Source organism: Erythrolamprus reginae, chromosome 7 (genome assembly GCF_031021105.1).
Source record: "Erythrolamprus reginae isolate rEryReg1 chromosome 7, rEryReg1.hap1, whole genome shotgun sequence".
Lineage (NCBI taxonomy): Eukaryota > Metazoa > Chordata > Lepidosauria > Squamata > Dipsadidae > Erythrolamprus > Erythrolamprus reginae.
The window spans coordinates 3587868-3606509 of NC_091956.1; the positions used below are offsets into that span (position 1 = coordinate 3587868).

Consider the following 18642-nt stretch of genomic DNA (forward strand, 5'->3'; position numbering starts at 1 on the left):
CCCAAAATCACATCCATGGTGAGGGTTAGGATTAGGGTTAGCTCAATTCCAGTCATAAATCAAGAACTACAGGAATTCCCCGAGTTGTCTGAAAGAAACAAATACAAAACCTGTTGCTTCTGTCTCCTTCTCACTCAGATACAAGCTGCTCCCCAGCATCATCGAAGCAAAATACTTGGATGCCATGGACGCTGAACACTAATCACAAGAACTTCTCCATCCTGGCGACGGTTCGTCGCTCGTTTTGGTCTTCCGGATCGGAAAGGGAAGCAGCTGCCTCAGCGACCGACGGAGTCGCCCGTTTGGGCCGCGGCTTTCTTTCTGCAACCTCGGCGTGCAGAAAGCCTCCACCTTCGTTTTGTACTGCACCACAAGTCCTACCCAAAGTCCTGACGCCATCGACCAAGTGCCGACCGCCACCTCTCACTTCAGGGTGTGGGGAGCAGGCAGTGGACCAGAGACACAAGCGAGGAGACCTCTTCCTTCTTTTATAGACGATTAGCTAGATACACTCCAGATCCCTTGTTCCGTTGGACGTGAATTCTATGCAAATTTTGGGAGCTCCATCGTCCGACCTCTTGCGGCACTTGGGCGCCCGTCTTGAGGACGAGACGCGCCCATTGATCTCCCCGAACGAGGAACTTGCCGGAGGGTGTCCTCCTAGCGGGATTATCAGCCTCCCATTCCAGTGGGGGCCCCTTTGCACGCGGCGAGGTTGTGGACACCAGAACCTCGCCGAAGAAACCTAAAGACTATTTTGGAAGCTGCTTTCCGTACACCGTAGTGACTTGGCCTGGCGTCTCCCCTGTGCCACCTCTCCTCTGACGTGCATTATGACTTGAGCCACCCTCTCTTGGCCCGGGTATCAAGCTCTTAACTTCCCTGTACATAATATACATAGCGAACCTAGATTTTCTGTATATATTTTGCATATAAATACCGTATCCGATGGGTATCCGATGCCTGTTCTTTCCAGAGACAGCGAGGAGTTTTTGTGTGCAATCAGTGTTAACTCGTACTGTAACCGCCCTCGTTCTTCATCCCCCCCCCCGGCCCCCGTTTTTTAAATTCTTACAGACATGTGTTAGTTTTCCCCCCCCCCTCTCCTTGTTTACATGAATTGCTGACATGAATTTTTTTGGGGGGGGGGGGTTGTTGGTTGATCCTGGCGTTTTAATTCCCATCTCTCAGGATTGTTGGCGTTGGGAGATTGTGGGGTTTGTGTTTGGGCCAGCTTTTCGTAGCTTGGTGCCTTTCCGGTGGGATGGGATGGAGGGGGAGGGGGGATTTGATTCCCATCATCCACAGTTGGCCCAGGAGAATGGGAGCTGTAGTCCAAGACCCGTCTACAGAACTCTATAAATCCCTCAAGGGGTTACCAAAGGTCTTGATCTCATTGCTTTTGTGTTTTGTTTTTAAATCTCTCGTGGGCTTCCCTGCTTTCTTCTCCCCCACGGAAATTGTATTTCTGCAATGATGTTCAACGTTTGTAATTTTCTCCAGATTATCACTTGTTTATGCATTGGGCTGTTTTGTCCCCTTCGAACCTCTTTCTGAGGCTTGCAAAGACAAAAAAGAAAGAAAACACATGTTATATTTGAGATATTTGGTGTCTTGTTTTTCTTTTTCCTCTTTTTTTCCTGGGATGTTGAAAATACACACACACACACACACACGTGCAGGCGTGAGGCATGGAGGCCTCGAGAGCTTCCTAAAACGTTAGAATGTAAAATAAGAGAATTGGAAAGGGCCTTGGAGAGGTCATCTAGTCCAACCCCCTGATCGAGCGGGAGACGCTATACAAAGCCAACACAATCCTAAGCTGCATCAACAGGGGGATACACTCCAAGACCAGGGAAGTCTTAATACCACTCTACTACGCCCTGGTCCGACCACACCTGGAGTACTGTGTTCAGTTCTGGTCACCACACTTCAAAAGAGACATTGAAACTCTGGAGAAGGTGCAAAAAAGAGCAACCAAGATGATTAAGGGGTTGGAAACCAAGACTTACGAAGAGAGACTGAGGGAACTGGGCATGGATAGCCTGGAGAAAAGGAGGGCCAGAGCGGACATGATAGCAGTCTACAAGTATACGAGGGGATGTCACAGAGAGGAGGGGATCACTTTATTCTTCAGGGCACCAGAGGGCCAGACGAGGAACAACGGCTGGAAGCTGACCAAGGAGAGATTCAACATGGAGATAAGGAGGAACTTCCTGACGGTCAGAGCGATCAACCAATGGAACAACCTACCAGCAGACGTTGTGAACTCCAACACTCTGGACATTTTTCAGAGAAGATTGAACTGCCACTTGACTGGTCTACTATAGGGTTCCTGCTTGGGCAGGGGGTTGAACTCGATGGCCTTCATGGTCCCTTTCAACTCTAACAATAAATAAATAAAATAAATAATATGCCTTTGAATAACCTGCTTTGCAATCAGGGGCTTTACTTCCATTCCCCTCCACCAAACACAATATTTTGGGTGAATTTTTGATGGATTTTTTCTCTTCGCTCCACTTCTCTCCAAAGGTGGAATGAAGCTGCCACCTACTGTTTGCAGGAAGCAAATGTACTTGTTAAAAGTACAGTGGGACCTCTACTTAAGAGCGCCTCTACTTAAGAACTTTTCTGAATAAGAACCGGGTGCTCAAGATTTTTTTTGCCTCTACTTAAGAAACATTTTCTACTTAAGAACCCGAGCCCGGAAAAATTTCCCAGAGAGCGGCACGAAGGCCTTGCCAGTTTCCTGCCATTCCCCCTTTAATCCAGGCCATCTGGGCTGCCAGAGGAGCCTTTCGGTGGTGCTTAAGGAGGATTTGGCAGTCCAGAGCGAATGGAGCATTTTCCTTTCTCTGGGCGCTTGGAGAGGGAATAAACGACTTCACTGTGGTGACTCCCTCGCATTGCTTCCCATACACCCGGCACGAGGTTGCCTCCCGGAGCGTCAGCACGGAAAGGCAAAAGGGGGCGCTCACCTCACCTTCTTCCTTCGGCAGCGACTGTCCTCCTCCTCTTCTTCCTCCTCCTCCTCCCACCCAAATTCCCAGCTTTTATTTCTTCACTAATGGGTTTGCATGCATTATTTGCTTTTACATTGATTCCTATGGGGAAAATGGCTTCTACTTAAGAACATTTCTACTTAAGAACCTGGTCACGGAACGAATTAAGTTTGTACGTAGAGGTACCACTGTACATAGAACCTAAGAATAACAGAGTTTGTGGCGCAGTAGTTAGAGTGCAGCACTGCAGGCTACTTCAGCTAACTGCTAGCTGTAGTTCAGCGGTTCAAATCTCACCACCGGCTCAAGGTGGACTCATCCTTCTGTCCTTCCAAGGTGGATAAAATGAGGACCCAGATTGTTGGAGGCAAGAGGCTGATTCTGTGAACTGCTTGGAGAGGGCTGTGAAAACACTATGAAGCTGTATATAAGTCTAAATGCTATCGCTAGTGATATTCTGGTGGTAAGCTGTTCCACTGGTTAATTGTCCTCACTGTTAGGGAAGTTTCTCCTTAATTCTTTCTTTTATTAGTTTTCCATCCCATCATTTCTTGCCTTAGTACTCGCCTTCCATCCTTCCAAGTGTTGAGGTTAGCTCTGGCCCAGCTCCTGCCCCAAGGACTGTGGGTGTGGGGGAGACATCCACATGCTGCAGGCCTGTTTTGCCCCCGGTGGAATCTGCTGATGAAGGCTCCTCTGACCAAGAAGACATGAGTGACAGGGAGGAGGAGAGTGGGGCAGACAGCTCAGAAGGAGATCAATTATCTAGCTCCTCCTTGGATTCGGAACAAGAGTTCATGATACAGCCACGCATGCGGAGAGCGATGCATAGGCAGCAACAACTGAGAGATTATTATCAAAGAAAATGAGGCCACCTGTGGTTGGGTGGGGCTGTGGTCATTAGTGAGGCTGCTATAAATAGCAGCCTGTGGGTTTGGCCATTGTGGAGGATTATCTGATCGTTGTGTTTCGTGACTGCTTTACTGACTTTGACCTTTTGTGTGCTGATTTTTCCCCACTTACTAAACCAGAGCAAAGTGTGTTTCACTTTGTGAAAGAAGAAGGACTGTGAATTGCCTCACAGCTGCAAGCTAAGTATCTCAGAACTGACAAGGGACTTGTACCAATTACCAGTTTGTTTGGAGACGAGTGCTCTTGGCTATACCAAAAGAGGGCTTGGTTTAAGTGAACTTTCATTATAAAGAACATCGTTTTGAATTTTCAAACGTGTGTGTGTCTGACATTTGTACCTGTGAATTTTTGGGAGGATTCTATCAGGGAGCCCGACAGAACATAATCCTACAACCGTTCTTCCTATGTTTTAGTCTCCACAGGTCTGGACACCCGGATCTGCTGTTGGGGTGATGAGCTATGAATAAATACGATAAATAATCTCCGATTCTTTGTGCCGCTTGGCTCTTCTGCAGGCCATATGGAGAAGATGACTAATGGGAGATATTTTAAAGAAATAACGAGATGCACAGGGATAATAAGTCAAGTATTTCGGGGACTGGTGTCGTACTTCCCGCTTCTCCCCGCAGGAGAATAATATAATTCTGGGCAGAATTATAAGAGCCAGAAATTCAGAGTGGAAAATTTCATCTTTGATCAGGGGAAGACTCCTTGGTGGGAAGAGGTTCTCCAGGAGACATTTGGTCCCCCAAATTCTTAAATTTCAAGATGTGGCGAACTCCTGGACACTATGGGTAGTCCTCGACTAGCATCAATTCATTTTGTGACCGTTGAAAAGTTACCACGCCACTGAAAAATGCAGGCTTGCAATAGTTGCAACTTGCAAAGAACGTGTTGAGTTTTGACATAGATGGTCTCTTTGATACCCTTCTTTCAAACCAGTGGTCCTCTCTGTCTAAAATGTGGACTTTGCTGTCTTCTAAAGAGTAGGCTGTGTTTTTAAATGCAGATTTGTTTTATTTTTTAAAATTGGTTCTGTTTTGGTGGTCTACAAAGATATAACAATATTTATATACATGATACTAGTAAAAGAGCAACATTAGGACAAGGGACGGAAAGCACACTGGTGCTCTTATGCATGCCCCTTACTGACCTCTTAGGCATCGGGAGAGGTCAACAGTGGAGAGTCTAAGGGTAAAGTTTTGGGGGTTAGGAGATGATACTACAGAGTCTGGTAGTGAGTTCCATGCATCAACTACTCAGTTACTAAAGTCGTATTTCCTGCAGTCGGATTTAGAGCAAATTAAATTTAGCTTTGTATCTATTGTGTGCTTGTGTGTGGTTGAAGTTGAAGTGGTTGTTGACAGGAAGGACGTAGTAGCAGATGATTTTATGGGCTGTGCTTAGGTCTTATCTATGGACTGCTGAGTCTCGTCCTGATAGCTTTGTTCTCTTATGTTGTGTCATATGTTTGTGAAGTGGGTGTAAGAGCAAAAGGGAAGATTTTGTGCTGTCTTCTGTTGTTGTTGCTTTCAGCGGGACACACTTTGGGCAGGCTGAAAGGGACGTCATAAAAAGGCCATAGTTCCCTCATGCTGACTCAGGAATTCTGGGAGTTGAAGTCCACAAATCATAAACAGCCAATTTCCCTCATACTGGCTCAGGAATTCTTCAGATCGTGCAGAATGTGGCCGCGACAGCCATCGTGGGGCTTCCTAGATTCGCCCACGTTTCTACAACACTCCGTGGCCTGGACTGGCTGCCGATCAGTTTCCGGTCACAATTCAAAGTGTTGGTAATGACCTTTAAAGCCCTGCATGGCATTGGACCAGAATACCTCCGGAACCGCCTTCCACCGCACGAATCCCAGCGGCCAATAAGGTCCCCCAGAGTTGGCCTCCTCTGGGTCCTGTCGACCAACAATGTCGTTTGGTGGGCCCCAGGGGAAGAGCCTTCTCTGTGGCAGCCCCGGCCCTCTGGAATCAACTCCCCCCGGAGATTAGAACAGCCCCCACCCTCCTTGTCTTTCGCAACTTACTCAAGACCCACCTATATCGCAAGGCATGGGGGAACTAAGACATCTCCCCCAGGCTTTTTATATTTCACGTTTGGTGTGTATGTGCTGTCTGGTTTTTAATTATTGGGGTTTTTATATATTTTTATTATTAGATTTGTCCCATTGTTACACTGTGTTTATTACTGTTGTGAGCCGCCCCGAGTCTTCGGAGAGGGGCGGCATACAAATCTAATAAATTATTATTATTATTATCATTATCATTATCATCATCATCATCATCATCATCATTATTATTATTATGAATTCTGGGAGTTGAAGTCCACAGGTCATAAAAAGGACCATCATTCCCCACCCTGGTGCAGAACTATTTTTTTCAAACTTGGTATAACTTTAAGAGATGTGGACTTCAACTCCCAGAATCCCCCAGCCATCCATGCTTATGTAGAGAAAGCTGGAAAACACACAGAGTGGGGGAGGCAGATTGTAAAGCCCAAAGGAGCACATCGTAAAAAAGAAAAGCAGGGGGAAAAAATGATTCAACCATTGGAAAAATGCCTAACATTCAAATAAATGTCATTTACATTTTTTTTACTGATTTTTAATATTATTTTTGCTCCATCTCGTCTAACGGGATCTTGCTACTTAATTTATGCTTCTCCAATCTGAAGAAGTAATTCACCACTTGTTCCAGGAGGGAAAGATATTTCACTTGCCACGTGCCCAGCACAGATGGCAAATACTCTCTAATGATTTATATGGGCAACCCAAGGAATATTCTGAAAGAAGCTGAAGATAAAGAGCAGTTTTAGGTTTCCCAGGAGATGCAGTGTTTTACTTATAATTGGAGATGATAAAGAAGATTATAAGCAGGCAAGATCTTGATTTCTGCTTAAGAACCAGTGAAGGCTTCCTTCCTTCCTTCCCTCCCACCCATCTCTCTCTTCTTTCTCCTTCTGACATCTCCTTCTCCTTCCTTCCTTCCTTCACTCTTGTCTCCTTCTGACTTTTTCTTTCCTTCCCTCCCTCCCTCCTTTCTTTATTTCCCATCCACCCCTCTCTTCTTTCTCTCTCTGAGATTCCTTCCTTACATCTTCTTTCCTTCCTCTCTCCCTCCCTCCCTATCAATCTTTCTTCTTTCTCCCTACTATTTCCTTTCCTTCCTTCCCTCTTTTCTTCCTCTCTCCCTTCTTTCCTTCCCATCCATCCCTCTCTTCTTTCTCCGAGTCTTCTCCTTCCTTCCTTCCTCCCTAATATTTCCTTTCCTTCCTTCCCTCTTTTCTTCCTCTATCCCTTCTTTCCTTCCCATCCATCCCCCTCTTCTTTCTCCCTCTGAGAGTCTTGTCCTTCCTTCCTTCTTCCTCCCTTCCTCCCTACTATTTCCTTTCCTTCCTTCCCTCTTTTCTTCCTCTCTCCCTTCCTTCCTTCCAGTCCATCACTCTCTTCCTTATCCTTCTGAGATTCCCTTCTTTCCTCCCTCCGTCCTTTTCCTTCATTCCTTCTTTCCTTCTTTCTTCCCTCCCTCCCTCTCTCCTTCCTTCTTTCCTTCCTTCCTCCCTCCTTCCCTCCCTCTCTCCCTCCTTCTGTCAATTCCTCCCTTCCTACTCACCCCAACTAACAGGAGAAGATTTGGGGACAAAGACTCGGGAGCAGCAAAAACAACCTTTGGTGCTGGCAGGGAAGAGGAGGCAAAGTTGTAATCAGCAAAGCAGCCCCTATTTTCAGACTGACATCTGGTTTTACTCCAGTACCACCTCTGGGGAGGCTGTAGGTGCCTCCAGAGAGGCCTTTCCCTCCCTCCCTCCATCCATCCCTCCCTCTCTCTCTCACACACACACTCACACACACACACAGGGAGCTCTGGATTGCATCCTTCCCATCTGACCACAAAGGAGGATCCAACAATCTCAGTTCTCGTCTGTCTCTCGTCCAAGCCCAGAAATTGGAGGCTGAGGAACAAGGCTGGGCAGAAGATGCCACAACCCAAGAGGAGATGTTGGCTTCCTTTCTCTTCTTCTCTTTTGCCTCTTTCAAGGTAACATTCCACCCCCCCTTCATCCTTTCGGAAGAAGATCTCATCTCCTGGTCCTAAAATTCCACGCAGGGACCACCAGAGATCTTTCTTCATCTGGCCTGTTGCTTGACCAAGCCAGAGATGAGATTCGGTGGGAGGTCCGATCTTCTCTGGTTTGATATAGTTTATTTTTAATCGATTTATGAAATGAATCGGCCGCCCGTTCTTACCACAAGCTGCCGCAGCCAAATCTACCCTCGCATCTGTCACTTTTCATCCTTGCTATGCAAAAGGTCTCTCGTTTAAATCATAGGATGCTGGAATTGCAACATCCGACAGACTGCTTATCTTTTTATCCAATGGAAAATACTCCGCTCGGAAAGGGAACGTAAGTTAAAAGCCATTTTCCGAAAGCCATTTTCCCAAAGATAATGCAAGAAAGAAAAAGAAAGAAAAAAGAAAGACAGAGAGAGGGAAGGAGGGAGGGAGGGAAAAAGGGAGGGAGGGTGGGAGGGAAGATAAGGAAGGAAGGAAAAGAAAGAAAGAAAAAAGAAAGAAACAAAGAAGGGGGGATGGAAGGATGGAGGAAGGAAAGAAAGAAAGAGAAAGAAAGAAAGAATGAAAGAGGGAGGGAGGAAGAAAGGGAGGAGGAGGCGGGAGGGAAAGAGAGAGAGAAAGAAAGAAAGAAAGGGAGGGAGGGAGGGAGGAAGAAAGGGAGGAGGAGGGCGGGAGGGAAAGAGAGAAAAAGAAAGAAAAAGAAAGAAAGAAAGAAAGAAAGAAAGAAAGAGGGAGGGAGGACGAAAGGGAGGAGGAGGGCGGGAGGGAGAGAGAGAGAAAAAGAAAGAAGGAAAGAAAGAGGGAGGGAGGGAGGAAGAAAGGGAGGAGGGTGGGAGGGAGGGAGAGAGAAAAGAAAGAAAGAAAGAAAGAGGAAGAAAGGGAGGAGGAGGGCGGGAGGGAGGGAGAGAGAAAAAGAAAGAAAGAGAAGGAAAGAAAGAGGGAGGAAGAAAGGTAGGAGTAGGGTGGGAGGGAGAGAGAGAGAAAAAGAAAGAAAGAAGGAAGGAAGGAAAGAGAGAAAGAAAGAAAGAAAGAAAGAAAGAAAGAAATTGCACAGGTAAATCCAGGTTAGTTTATTGCACCAAATTAACAGTCTGGTGGCAATTGAAAAGTTAAATCATGATTGTTGATCTACTCAATCAGGATGTAAGAGGGTTTATTTTTGAACAGGAGTTTAAATACAGTCCTGGCTGGGTAAGGAGAGAAGCAAATGTTAGATCAGAGGAAAAAATGAAGAACAGGAGATACAGACGGTAAAAATGATTTTACTGGTTGTGTGGCCATTTCATTGTTGAGTGTTTCCATCTATTCTGACTCTCGTAAAAAATCTCTCCCCTCAAATTTAAATATGAAGTGTATTAATAGACATACAGTATATATAAAGGCAAAAGAATTAGATTATAGGAATGTATATATGGAATAAAATATGAAAAAAAATGTAAGACTGTGTAAAAGAATTCAAGGTTGCTGGAATACCATCCCAGGAATATGGAGAAAGTACAGCAAACGAAGAAGGAAGGAGAGAGAGAAGATTTTGTAAAAGAATGAAATGAGAAATGAGATGATAAATATGTGAAAATCTCCCCAAAAATCATTCCCTTTTCTCTCCTTCGTGCAAGAATGTCACTTTCTCAGATTTATTTATTTATTTTGGTAGTATATTTCATATTTTATTAGTATATTTTAGTTCTCTGTTGTATTTCATTTTTACTTTTTATTTAATTTTCTTTTCCTCATTTGCCTATTCCATTCTGTTCATTTAAATTTACTCCATTCTCTTGTTTCATTATTGGTTAAGATTTGGCGCAGATAGGAAAACAGTGCAGAAAAATCGAATAAGCATCCAGAGAATTAGATGGATTCTATTTCTCACCATGGAGGGGAAAATGGTTTTTGGGATTGAGGTGACAGTGTCAACAGTTTTAAGCAAAGAAGAGATTTTATTCAGTCCTGATTCCGTTGGGAAATGTCTTCTCTTATTTTTAAACTCCGAATACTACTTCACCTTCAACCACAACAACACAAGATCACACAACAGATTTAAACTTAATATTAACCGCTCCAAACTTGACTGTAAAAAATATGACTTTAGTAATTGAGTTGTTGAAGCATGGAACTCATTACTGGACTCCCTAGTGTCCTCCCCAAACCCCCAACACTTTACCCTTAGATTATCTACAGTTGACCTATCCAGATTCCTAAGAGGTCAGTAAGGGGCGAGTACAAGTGCACCAGAGTGCCTTCCGTCCCCTGTCCTATGGCTCTCCTATATCTCCTATACCTTTCTTCTATTCCTATATCTCTTCTTCTATTCTTTCATTGATATATTCTATTACTATACCTTCTTTTCTATTATTTCTTAGATATATTTTACTATGAGTATCTCCTTTATAACCTTCATCATGTATTTTACTATGTGTATATAGATATATACCCACTAAAACCCTCATTGTGTATTGGACTACCTACCTACCTACCTACCTAACTAACTAACTAACTAACCAAATAAATAAATAAATAAATAACCAACCAAATAAATAAATAAATAAAAATAAATAAATAAATAAAAATAAATAAATAAATAATAAATAATAGGGAAAAGAAAAAAACCCCAAGACTTTGATTTCAAGATCGAAGCATTTGTGCGGCTGCGGAAAAAGCTTGAACGAAATGTAATGCAAATTCACGTATTCCTCAATTTACGACCCACCATGGAGCCCAAAATTTCCGTTGCTGAGCAAGACCGCCGTTAAGTGAATTTTGCCCCATTTTGTGACCATTCTTGCCAAGGTTGTTAAATGAACTGTCATAAATATGACAGATGCCAAGCCTCTGAATTTTGATCACTTGATCGTGGGGATGTGATAAAGCTAAATAATGGTCCTATGTCACAAATCAATTTTTCAAGATGGTCGTAACTGCAAACGGTCACTAACTGAACCGCTGTAAGTTGAGGAGTACCATGTTGATTGTGTAGCTGGGGACCTTCCTCGTGTATGTATGGAGGAAAGGATGAAGTATCTCTGTTAGTACGGCTGGGTTGGTAATATATAAACAAGCTGTTGGATGGTTGTATGGATTGATGTAATATAGCTTTAAAATGTATGCTATGTTCCAATTGGCTGTAGTATTGCAAGCTGCCATAAGAGGGAGCTAGAGATCATGGCTTAGAAGAAAAGGATTGAGGGGTAGTGATTTCTGACAGTCTCAAAATGGGTGAACAGTGCAGTCAGGCGGTAGGGAAAGCAAGTAGGATGCTTGGCTGCATAGCTAGAGGTATAACAAGCAGGAAGAGGGAGATTGTGATCCCGCTATATAGAGCACTGGTGTGACCATATTTGGAATACTGTGTTCAGTTCTGGAGACCTCACCTACAAAAAGATATTGACAAAATTGAATGGGTCCAAAGACGGGCTACAAGAATGGCGGAAGATCTTAAGCATAAAACTTAATGAACTCAATCTGTCTAGTCTCAAGGACAGAAGGAAAAGGGGGGACATGATCAAAACATTTAAATATGTTAAAGGGTTAAATAAGGTCCAGGAGGGAAGTGTTTTTAATAGGAAAGTGAACACAAGAACAAGGGGACACAATCTGAAGTTAGTTGGGGGAAAGATCAAAAGCAACATGAGAAAATATCATTTTACTGAAAGAGTAGTAGATCCTTGGAACAAACTTCCAGCAAATGTGGTAGATAAATCCACAGTAACTGAATTTAAACATGCCTGGGATAAACATAGATCCATCCTAAGATAAAATACAGAAAATGGTATAAGGGCAGACTAGATGGACCATGAGGTCTTTTTTTGCTGTCAGACTTCTATGTTTCTATGTTTCTATGGCTTATTCTTTCTGTTGTTTCACTCTGATTCATTGATAGAAGAAAACTAACTACAGTTTTGAAACCAGCATGCCTAATAAACCATAAAAAAGCTCAAAAATCAAACTCAATAGAAATTGTGTTACCAATTGTTCCCCAGTGTAATATTACAAGCCTGTCTTTGGCTTACATATCAGACATACATTACAGCTTACATTAAAACTATCATCAAACATACAAATTTTACTACATCAATCACAGTGAATCAGCAAAAAGAACAGAGAGAGCAGAATGAGAGAGAATCATGCTTTCTGGCTCCCTCTTGTCGCAATTTGCAACACTACCTCTTAAAGTTTTAATACTTCAATACATAGAAATATTCATTGTTTATATACAGTGGTCCCTCGATTTTCGCGGGTTCGAACTTCGCGAAATGGCTATACCACGGTTTTTCAAAAAAATTAATTAAAAAATACTTTGCTGTTTTTTTCCTTATACCACGGTTTTTCCCGCCCGATGACATCATACGTCATCGCCAAACTTTTGTCCACCTTTAATAAATATTTTTTTAAATAAAGTTTAATAAATAAACATGGTGAGTAATAATCTAAATGGTTGCTAAGGGAATGAGAAATTGCAGTTTAGAGGTTTAAAGTGTTAAGGGAAGGCTTGTGATACTGTTCATAGCCAAAAATAGTGTATTTACTTACGCATCTCTACTTCGCGGAAATTCGACTTTTGCGGGCGGTCTCGGAACGCATCCCCCGCGAAAATCAAGGGAACACTGTATTGCAAACCCAACTGTCTTGTACATAGTTCTAACTGCCCACTGTTATGAAAACCGAAAGCCAACTCATGCGCCGTTTCTATTCTCCATGCAGCCACCATCTTGAAGATGTTGATAAGGGCCCAATCTGTTCAACTTTGGGCGCTGTGACCTCTCCTTGTGAAAACCATGAAGTGGGAGCGTCTCTTCCTAGAAGTCACCATTCATGACTGAAGGACTTTCCCAACTCAATGAACCAAGGGCCGTGCTCTCCAATGCCACCAGCTCGACTGATTGTGGAGAGGATGTCGTGCTGTATGGGGAGACGGGCAAGGTGGTCATTGGGATAGTCATCTCCATCATCAACCTGTTGACCATCGCGGGCAACAGCCTGGTGGTCATCTCCGTGTGTACCGTCAAAAAGCTTCGGCAGCCGTCCAATTACCTGGTGGTTTCTTTGGCCGCCGCGGACCTGTCCGTCGCCCTGGCGGTTATGCCCTTTGTGATCATCACGGATTTGGTGGGAGGCAAATGGCTGTTCGGAGAAGTCTTCTGCAACGTGTTCATCGCCATGGACGTCATGTGTTGTACGGCGTCCATCATGACCCTCTGCGTCATCAGCGTGGACAGGTAAGGGTGGGATGGCGCGACTCAGGTTTGATCATAGGAGGTGGAAGTACAGTGGTACCTCTACTTACGAACTTAATTCGTTCCGTGACCATAAGTAGAAAAATTTGTAAGAAGAAGCAGTTTTTCCCATAGGAATCAGTGTAAAAGTAAATAATGTGAGTGATTTGGGAAACCACAGGGAGGGCGGAGGCCCTGTTTCTTCCCATGAGATTCCTAGAGAGCCCCTACGGAGGCTTCTCCCCGCCTTTTCCAGCCCCGTTTCCTCCCATGGGATTCCTAGAGAGGCCCCACGGAGGCTTCTCCCTGCCTTCTCCATCCCTGTTTCTTTCCAGGAGATTCCTAGAGAGGCCCCACGGAGGCTTCTCCCCGCCTTTTCCAGCCCTGTTTCCTCCCAGGGGATTCCTAGAGAGACCCCACGGAGGCTTCTCACCGCCTTTTCCAGCCCTGTCTCTTTCCAGGAGATTCCTAGAGAGGCCCCACGGAGGCTTCCCCCCACCTTTTCCAGCCCTGTTTCCTCCCAGGAGATTCCTAGAGAGGCCCCACGGAGGCTTCTCCCTGCCTTTTCTGGTTACAGTTTCGGAGGCTCAGGTATGTAAGTGGAAAATGGCTCTTGAGAAGAGGCAAAATAATCTTGAACACCCGGTTTTTATCTAAAAAAGTTCGTAAGTAGAGACGTTCATAGGTAGAGGTACCATTGTAATCTAATTCTAATCTTAATCTCATTTTCTCTAATCTAATCTGTAATCTAGTCTAAAATTAATCTTAAACACTGGTTTCACAACAAGCACAACAACAAAAGATTATAAATCATGGTGAGGTGACTGCTGTAAACAAGTTTTAAATGTGGGTTGTTGAATGTGATCATGTGAACATGGGAAGGGGCAGCCACTGGAGCTTTTCACCTGGGTCATTAAGTGACCCTCAAGCAGGTCTGTTCATAACTTTGCATGTCGGCTAAACGGCCGGTCATAACTCAAGGCCTTCCTGCACTCTCAATCGGAACCAGGGTTGGGCAGCAAGGGGGACAGCGTAGAATGCCGTTCCACGGGCAGAAATAAAATTGCGCGCGCAGCTTCATCATTGCCAGCGGTGTACCCATGTGCACGCGAGATTCGGCTCCTGCGTATGTGCAGCACCCTAATGTCACCGCCCCAACCAGGAAGGAGAGAAGCTGGTCGGGGAGACGTCATCGTTCCCGCTTCGCCTGCTTGCCGGAGTCTCCCCGATAAGCTGCTGTTCTTCTTGGCAAGCAGGTGATGCTGGGTCCTGCGTGGCGGCGGCTGTCCATCCCGGCCAGGAGCTGCCAGCGGGAAGAAATTATTTCCTTCCTGCAGGATTTCTTCGCACTGGTGGCTTCTCGGCGGGATGGACCACTGCTGCAGCTGCACAGGACCAAGCCCAATGGCTGCTGGCTGGCTGCATCGTCAGAGGCGCCCCGGTTAGTCCTGCCCAGGAGCCACCAGAAGGAAGAAATCTGGGACTAACCGGGGCGCCCCTGCCGATGCAGCCAGAGGGCAGCCACGGGGCTGGATCCTGTGCGGTGGCGGGGGTCCATCCCATCCGGGAGCCTGCAGGATTTCTTCCCACTGGTGGCTCCTGAGTGGGATGGCTTCGGCCCATGACTCTGCGCATGCCCCCCTCCTGAGCGTCCCAGTAGGGCCGCAAATGGTTACTGATCGGAACCAATGTTTTCCAGATACCTGGGAATCACTCGACCTTTGACCTACCCAGTGAGACAAGACGGGAAGCTTATGGCCAAGATGGTCTTTGTGGTATGGCTGCTTTCTGCCTCCATCACACTTCCGCCTCTGTTCGGCTGGGCCGAGAACGTCACGGTGGAACAAAGGTGTCTCATCAGCCAGGATGTTGGCTACACCATCTACTCCACCGGCGTGGCCTTCTACATCCCCACGACGGTGATGCTGGTCATGTACCACCGGATCTACAAAGCGGCCAAAGCCAGCGCTCGGAAACACCGCTTCATGGACTTCCCGAGGCCTTACGACCAGGACCGTATTGTCTGTGTAGACTCTGGCGTATGCCCGCCACGCAGCAGCAAACGCAGCCAGGCCTCCACGGAGTGTGCCACGCTGTCCAAGTTCCTTCAGGAGGACCACAAGAACATCTCAATTTTCAAGCGGGAGCAGAAGGCCGCCAGGACCCTCGGCGTCATCGTGGGCTCCTTCACCGTTTGCTGGTTGCCTTTTTTCTTGATGTCCACCGCCAGGCCCTTCCTCTGCGGCAACCGATGCAGCTGTATCCCGCTGTGGCTGGAGAGGACTTTGTTGTGGCTGGGTTACGCGAACTCCCTCCTCAACCCCTGGATTTACGCCTTCTTCAACCGTGACCTGAGGACGACTTTCTGGAACCTTCTGCGCTGTAATTACCGGAACATTAACCGGAGGCTTTCAGCAGCAAGCATGCACGAGGCCTTGAAAGCCACCGAAAAGAACGAGGGTGTGTTTTAAAACACGGAAACCCTTGGCGGCGTTAGAAATGTTGGGGGGAAGCGCGTAAGCAAAAAAAATCGCCAAAATCTCACACAGCCGCACATCTTCTCACAATATTTTGCCTCCTGTGTATGCGCAGAAGCCAAATCTTGCTCGGATCTGTACGCGCACCTGCCGGGCTCATGTGTGCGCCCGCCGATTACCTGGAGTTGCACACACATCGCACCAGTAGCGGTAGTAAGTAGGAACCCTCGCCTGATACAGTCCCACTGGAACGAGGTCCTCCACGTCTTTGCCACCAGTGGTGATTCCCTCCATCCTTCGCCCAAAGCCCCCCACCAGGAGGCCGAAGCGGACCCCAAGTCGGAATTTCTGCCCCCCTCTGACCCGAACAAAAACACCCCAAAGGGGGGGAACTCTCTGCAGCAACACAAACGTTCATCGTACATATCCAGCCCAGAGGTCATAGTTTTAAGACTCCCAATGTAGGGAGTCTATATTTAAAGACTCCTAATTTAAGATTTAAAATTTAATTGGATTTGTATGCCGCCCGTCTCCGAGGACTCGGGGCGGCATACATGTACAAAAAACATGTACAAAAAACCAGAAAAACTGTAATAACAATCCAATTAATAGTACATTAAAAATAATCTTTAAAATTCTAATTTAAAAAATGATCATTACCATTCATTCAACAATCATACTAAAACATTCATTGGTCAGGGCAGAATATCTAAAAACCCCAGGCCTGGCGGCAAAGATGGGTTTTTAAATTGTTTCGGAAAGCAAGGAAGGTGGGGGCAGAAGTTCCAACTTTAGGGAATTATAATAATTATTATTATAATAATAATTTTCTCGCAGGCAACCAGTGGTCCATGGACCGTCAGTTGGTGACCACTGGACTAGTTGACCTCGAAAGTCCCTTCCATTATTTGGTGTCGGCTATGAAACATTGCCTCTGCATTGGTTGCCGATCAATTTCCGGTCACAATTCAAAGTGTTGGTTATGACCTATAAAGCCCTTCATGGCATCGGACCAGAATATCTCCGGAACCGCCTTCTGCCGCACGAATCCCAGCGACCGATTAGGTCCCACAGACTTGGCCTTCTCCGGGTCAATATTGTTTGGCGGGTTCCAGGGGAAGAGCCTTCTCTGTGGCGGCCCCAACCCTCTGGAACCAGCTCCCCCCTGATATTAGAACTGCCCCCACCCTCCTTGCCTTTCGTAAACTCCTTAAAGCCCACCTCTGCCATCAGGCATGGGGGAACTGAGATAACTTCCCCAGGCCTATATTTTTTATGTATGGTATGTTGTATGCATGTTTTTTAAACTATGGGTTTTTAGTTTTAATTATTAGATTTGTATTGTACATTGTTTTTTCTATTACTGTTGTGAGCCGCCCCGAGTCTACAGAGAGGGGCGGCATACAAATTTAATAAATAAATAAAATAAATAAATTTTTCAATCCTCTCTCTCTTTCTCTCTCGCCACAACCCTCCACTTTAATCTTGAATGTAATGATCTAATTTCACACTTCTTACCCATAATAATTATCTCAGCTGGATGGTTCTTTTTTGTTGGGAGCACAGACCCTGTGTTTTCATTCCTCGGGGCTGAGGGGGGTATTTATTTAATTAACGTGACCTTTTCCCGAAATTATTAAAGGCTGCATTGCCAAAAATACGGGTGAAAAAGAGAGAGGGGCTCAACGTTAGCAAACCTAGCAGGTGATTGGGTTAGGAGACAGGCAGAATTAACGGTTTTTGATCAGGAATACGAAAAGTAAGTCTGGACTGTGGATATTTTGGAACTTGGAGATAGCAGAAGAGAAAGAGTTGTGGAAAACATATTCCCAGATTCAAAGATCCTCAAATAAAAACAGAGCAACTTTATAAAACAAAATAGAGGTACAGTGTTCCCTCGATTTTCATGGGTTCGAACTTCGCGGAACGTCTATACCACGGTTTTTCAAAAATATTAATTAAAAAATACTTCGCCGTTTCCCCCCCCTATACCACGTTTTTTCCTGCCCGATGACGTCATATGCCATTGCCAAACTTTCGTCTGCCTTTAAAAAACATTTTTTTAAATAAACTTTAATAAATAAATATGGTGAGTAATAATCTAAATGGTTGCTATGGGAAATTGTAATTTAGGGGTTTAAAGTGTTAAGGGAAGGCTTGGGATACTGTTCATATCCAAAAATAGTGTATTTACTTCCGCATCTCTACTTCGCGGAAATTCGACTTTCGCAGGCGGTCTCGGAACGCATCCCCCGCGAAAATCGAGGGAACACTGTAATACCAACGCAGGTGGTCCTCAGCTTACAACCACAATGGAGCCTAAAATTGATGTTGCTAAGCAAGAGATGTGCTACCCTGTTTCCCCAAAAATAAGACATACCCCGAAAGTAAGTCATGTCAGAGGTTTTGCAGAATTTGCTAATATAAGGCCCGCCCCGAAAATAAGGCGTAGTCAAGTTTACATACGGTATGGTGGAAAAACATATGGTACCATGCAAAGCTGTTCATAGCGGTACCGTAATAATGTGGCGTTCCCTGCTGGCCCCTTCCATCACTTTGTACCGTCCAGTACAGCAGATACAGTCTGCTGCTGTCTCACCGCCATTACAGTCTCCACTGCAGTGCGTAGACTGTAGCTCCTCTGGTGGCCGGAAGCTGCAATAGCGGGAGTATACTGTTGTGCCATTTAAGTGCCGTTGTTTGTGTGGGTGGGTGCCATACTGACAGGTACCGTACTGTAATCAGTGTACCGTACGGTTCACTTTCTTTGGGGGTGTCAGCTTTTCTGCCTGTGAATTTGTCTTATTTGAGAAATACAAGGCACCAACGTTCCCTCTAATTTTTTTTTGGGGTGAGCAGAAAAGTATAGTGTCTGAGCGGCAGTCCCTTCGGGACTGGGCAGCATAGAAGTATGTATGTATGTATGTATGTATGTATGTATGTATAAATAAATAAA

The 18642-nt window shown here is 45.2% G+C and overlaps 2 protein-coding genes across 2 annotated transcripts in view; both read left to right on the plus strand.

Annotated features, from left to right (window-relative positions):
• Positions 1-1601, plus strand: part of SLC4A11 (solute carrier family 4 member 11) — a 95633-nt gene extending 94032 nt beyond the window's left edge. Inside the window, 1 exon segment of the mRNA XM_070756857.1 lies at positions 139-1601. Coding sequence (XP_070612958.1) covers positions 139-202 — 64 coding nt within the window. The 3' untranslated portion in view covers positions 203-1601.
• Positions 1602-12805: 11204 nt separating this feature from the next.
• On the plus strand, positions 12806-15680 carry LOC139169860 (5-hydroxytryptamine receptor 7-like). Its single transcript, XM_070756525.1, has 2 exons — positions 12806-13212; positions 14909-15680. Exons 1-2 carry the CDS (start codon positions 12809-12811, stop codon positions 15678-15680), a joined length of 1176 nt encoding a protein of 391 aa, XP_070612626.1. The 5' UTR covers positions 12806-12808.
• The last annotated feature ends 2962 nt before the right edge of the window (positions 15681-18642 follow it).

What these genes read in the sequence shown, in the direction of transcription:
- LOC139169860 (XM_070756525.1), top strand. Translation starts at nt 12,809, where the DNA reads ATGACTGAAGGACTTTCCCAACTCAATGAACCAAGGGCCGTGCTCTCC. An exon ending in TGCGTCATCAGCGTGGACAG is followed by an intron (nt 13,213 to 14,908) that starts GTAAGGGTGGGA and finishes AATGTTTTCCAG; the next exon opens with ATACCTGGGAATCACTCGAC.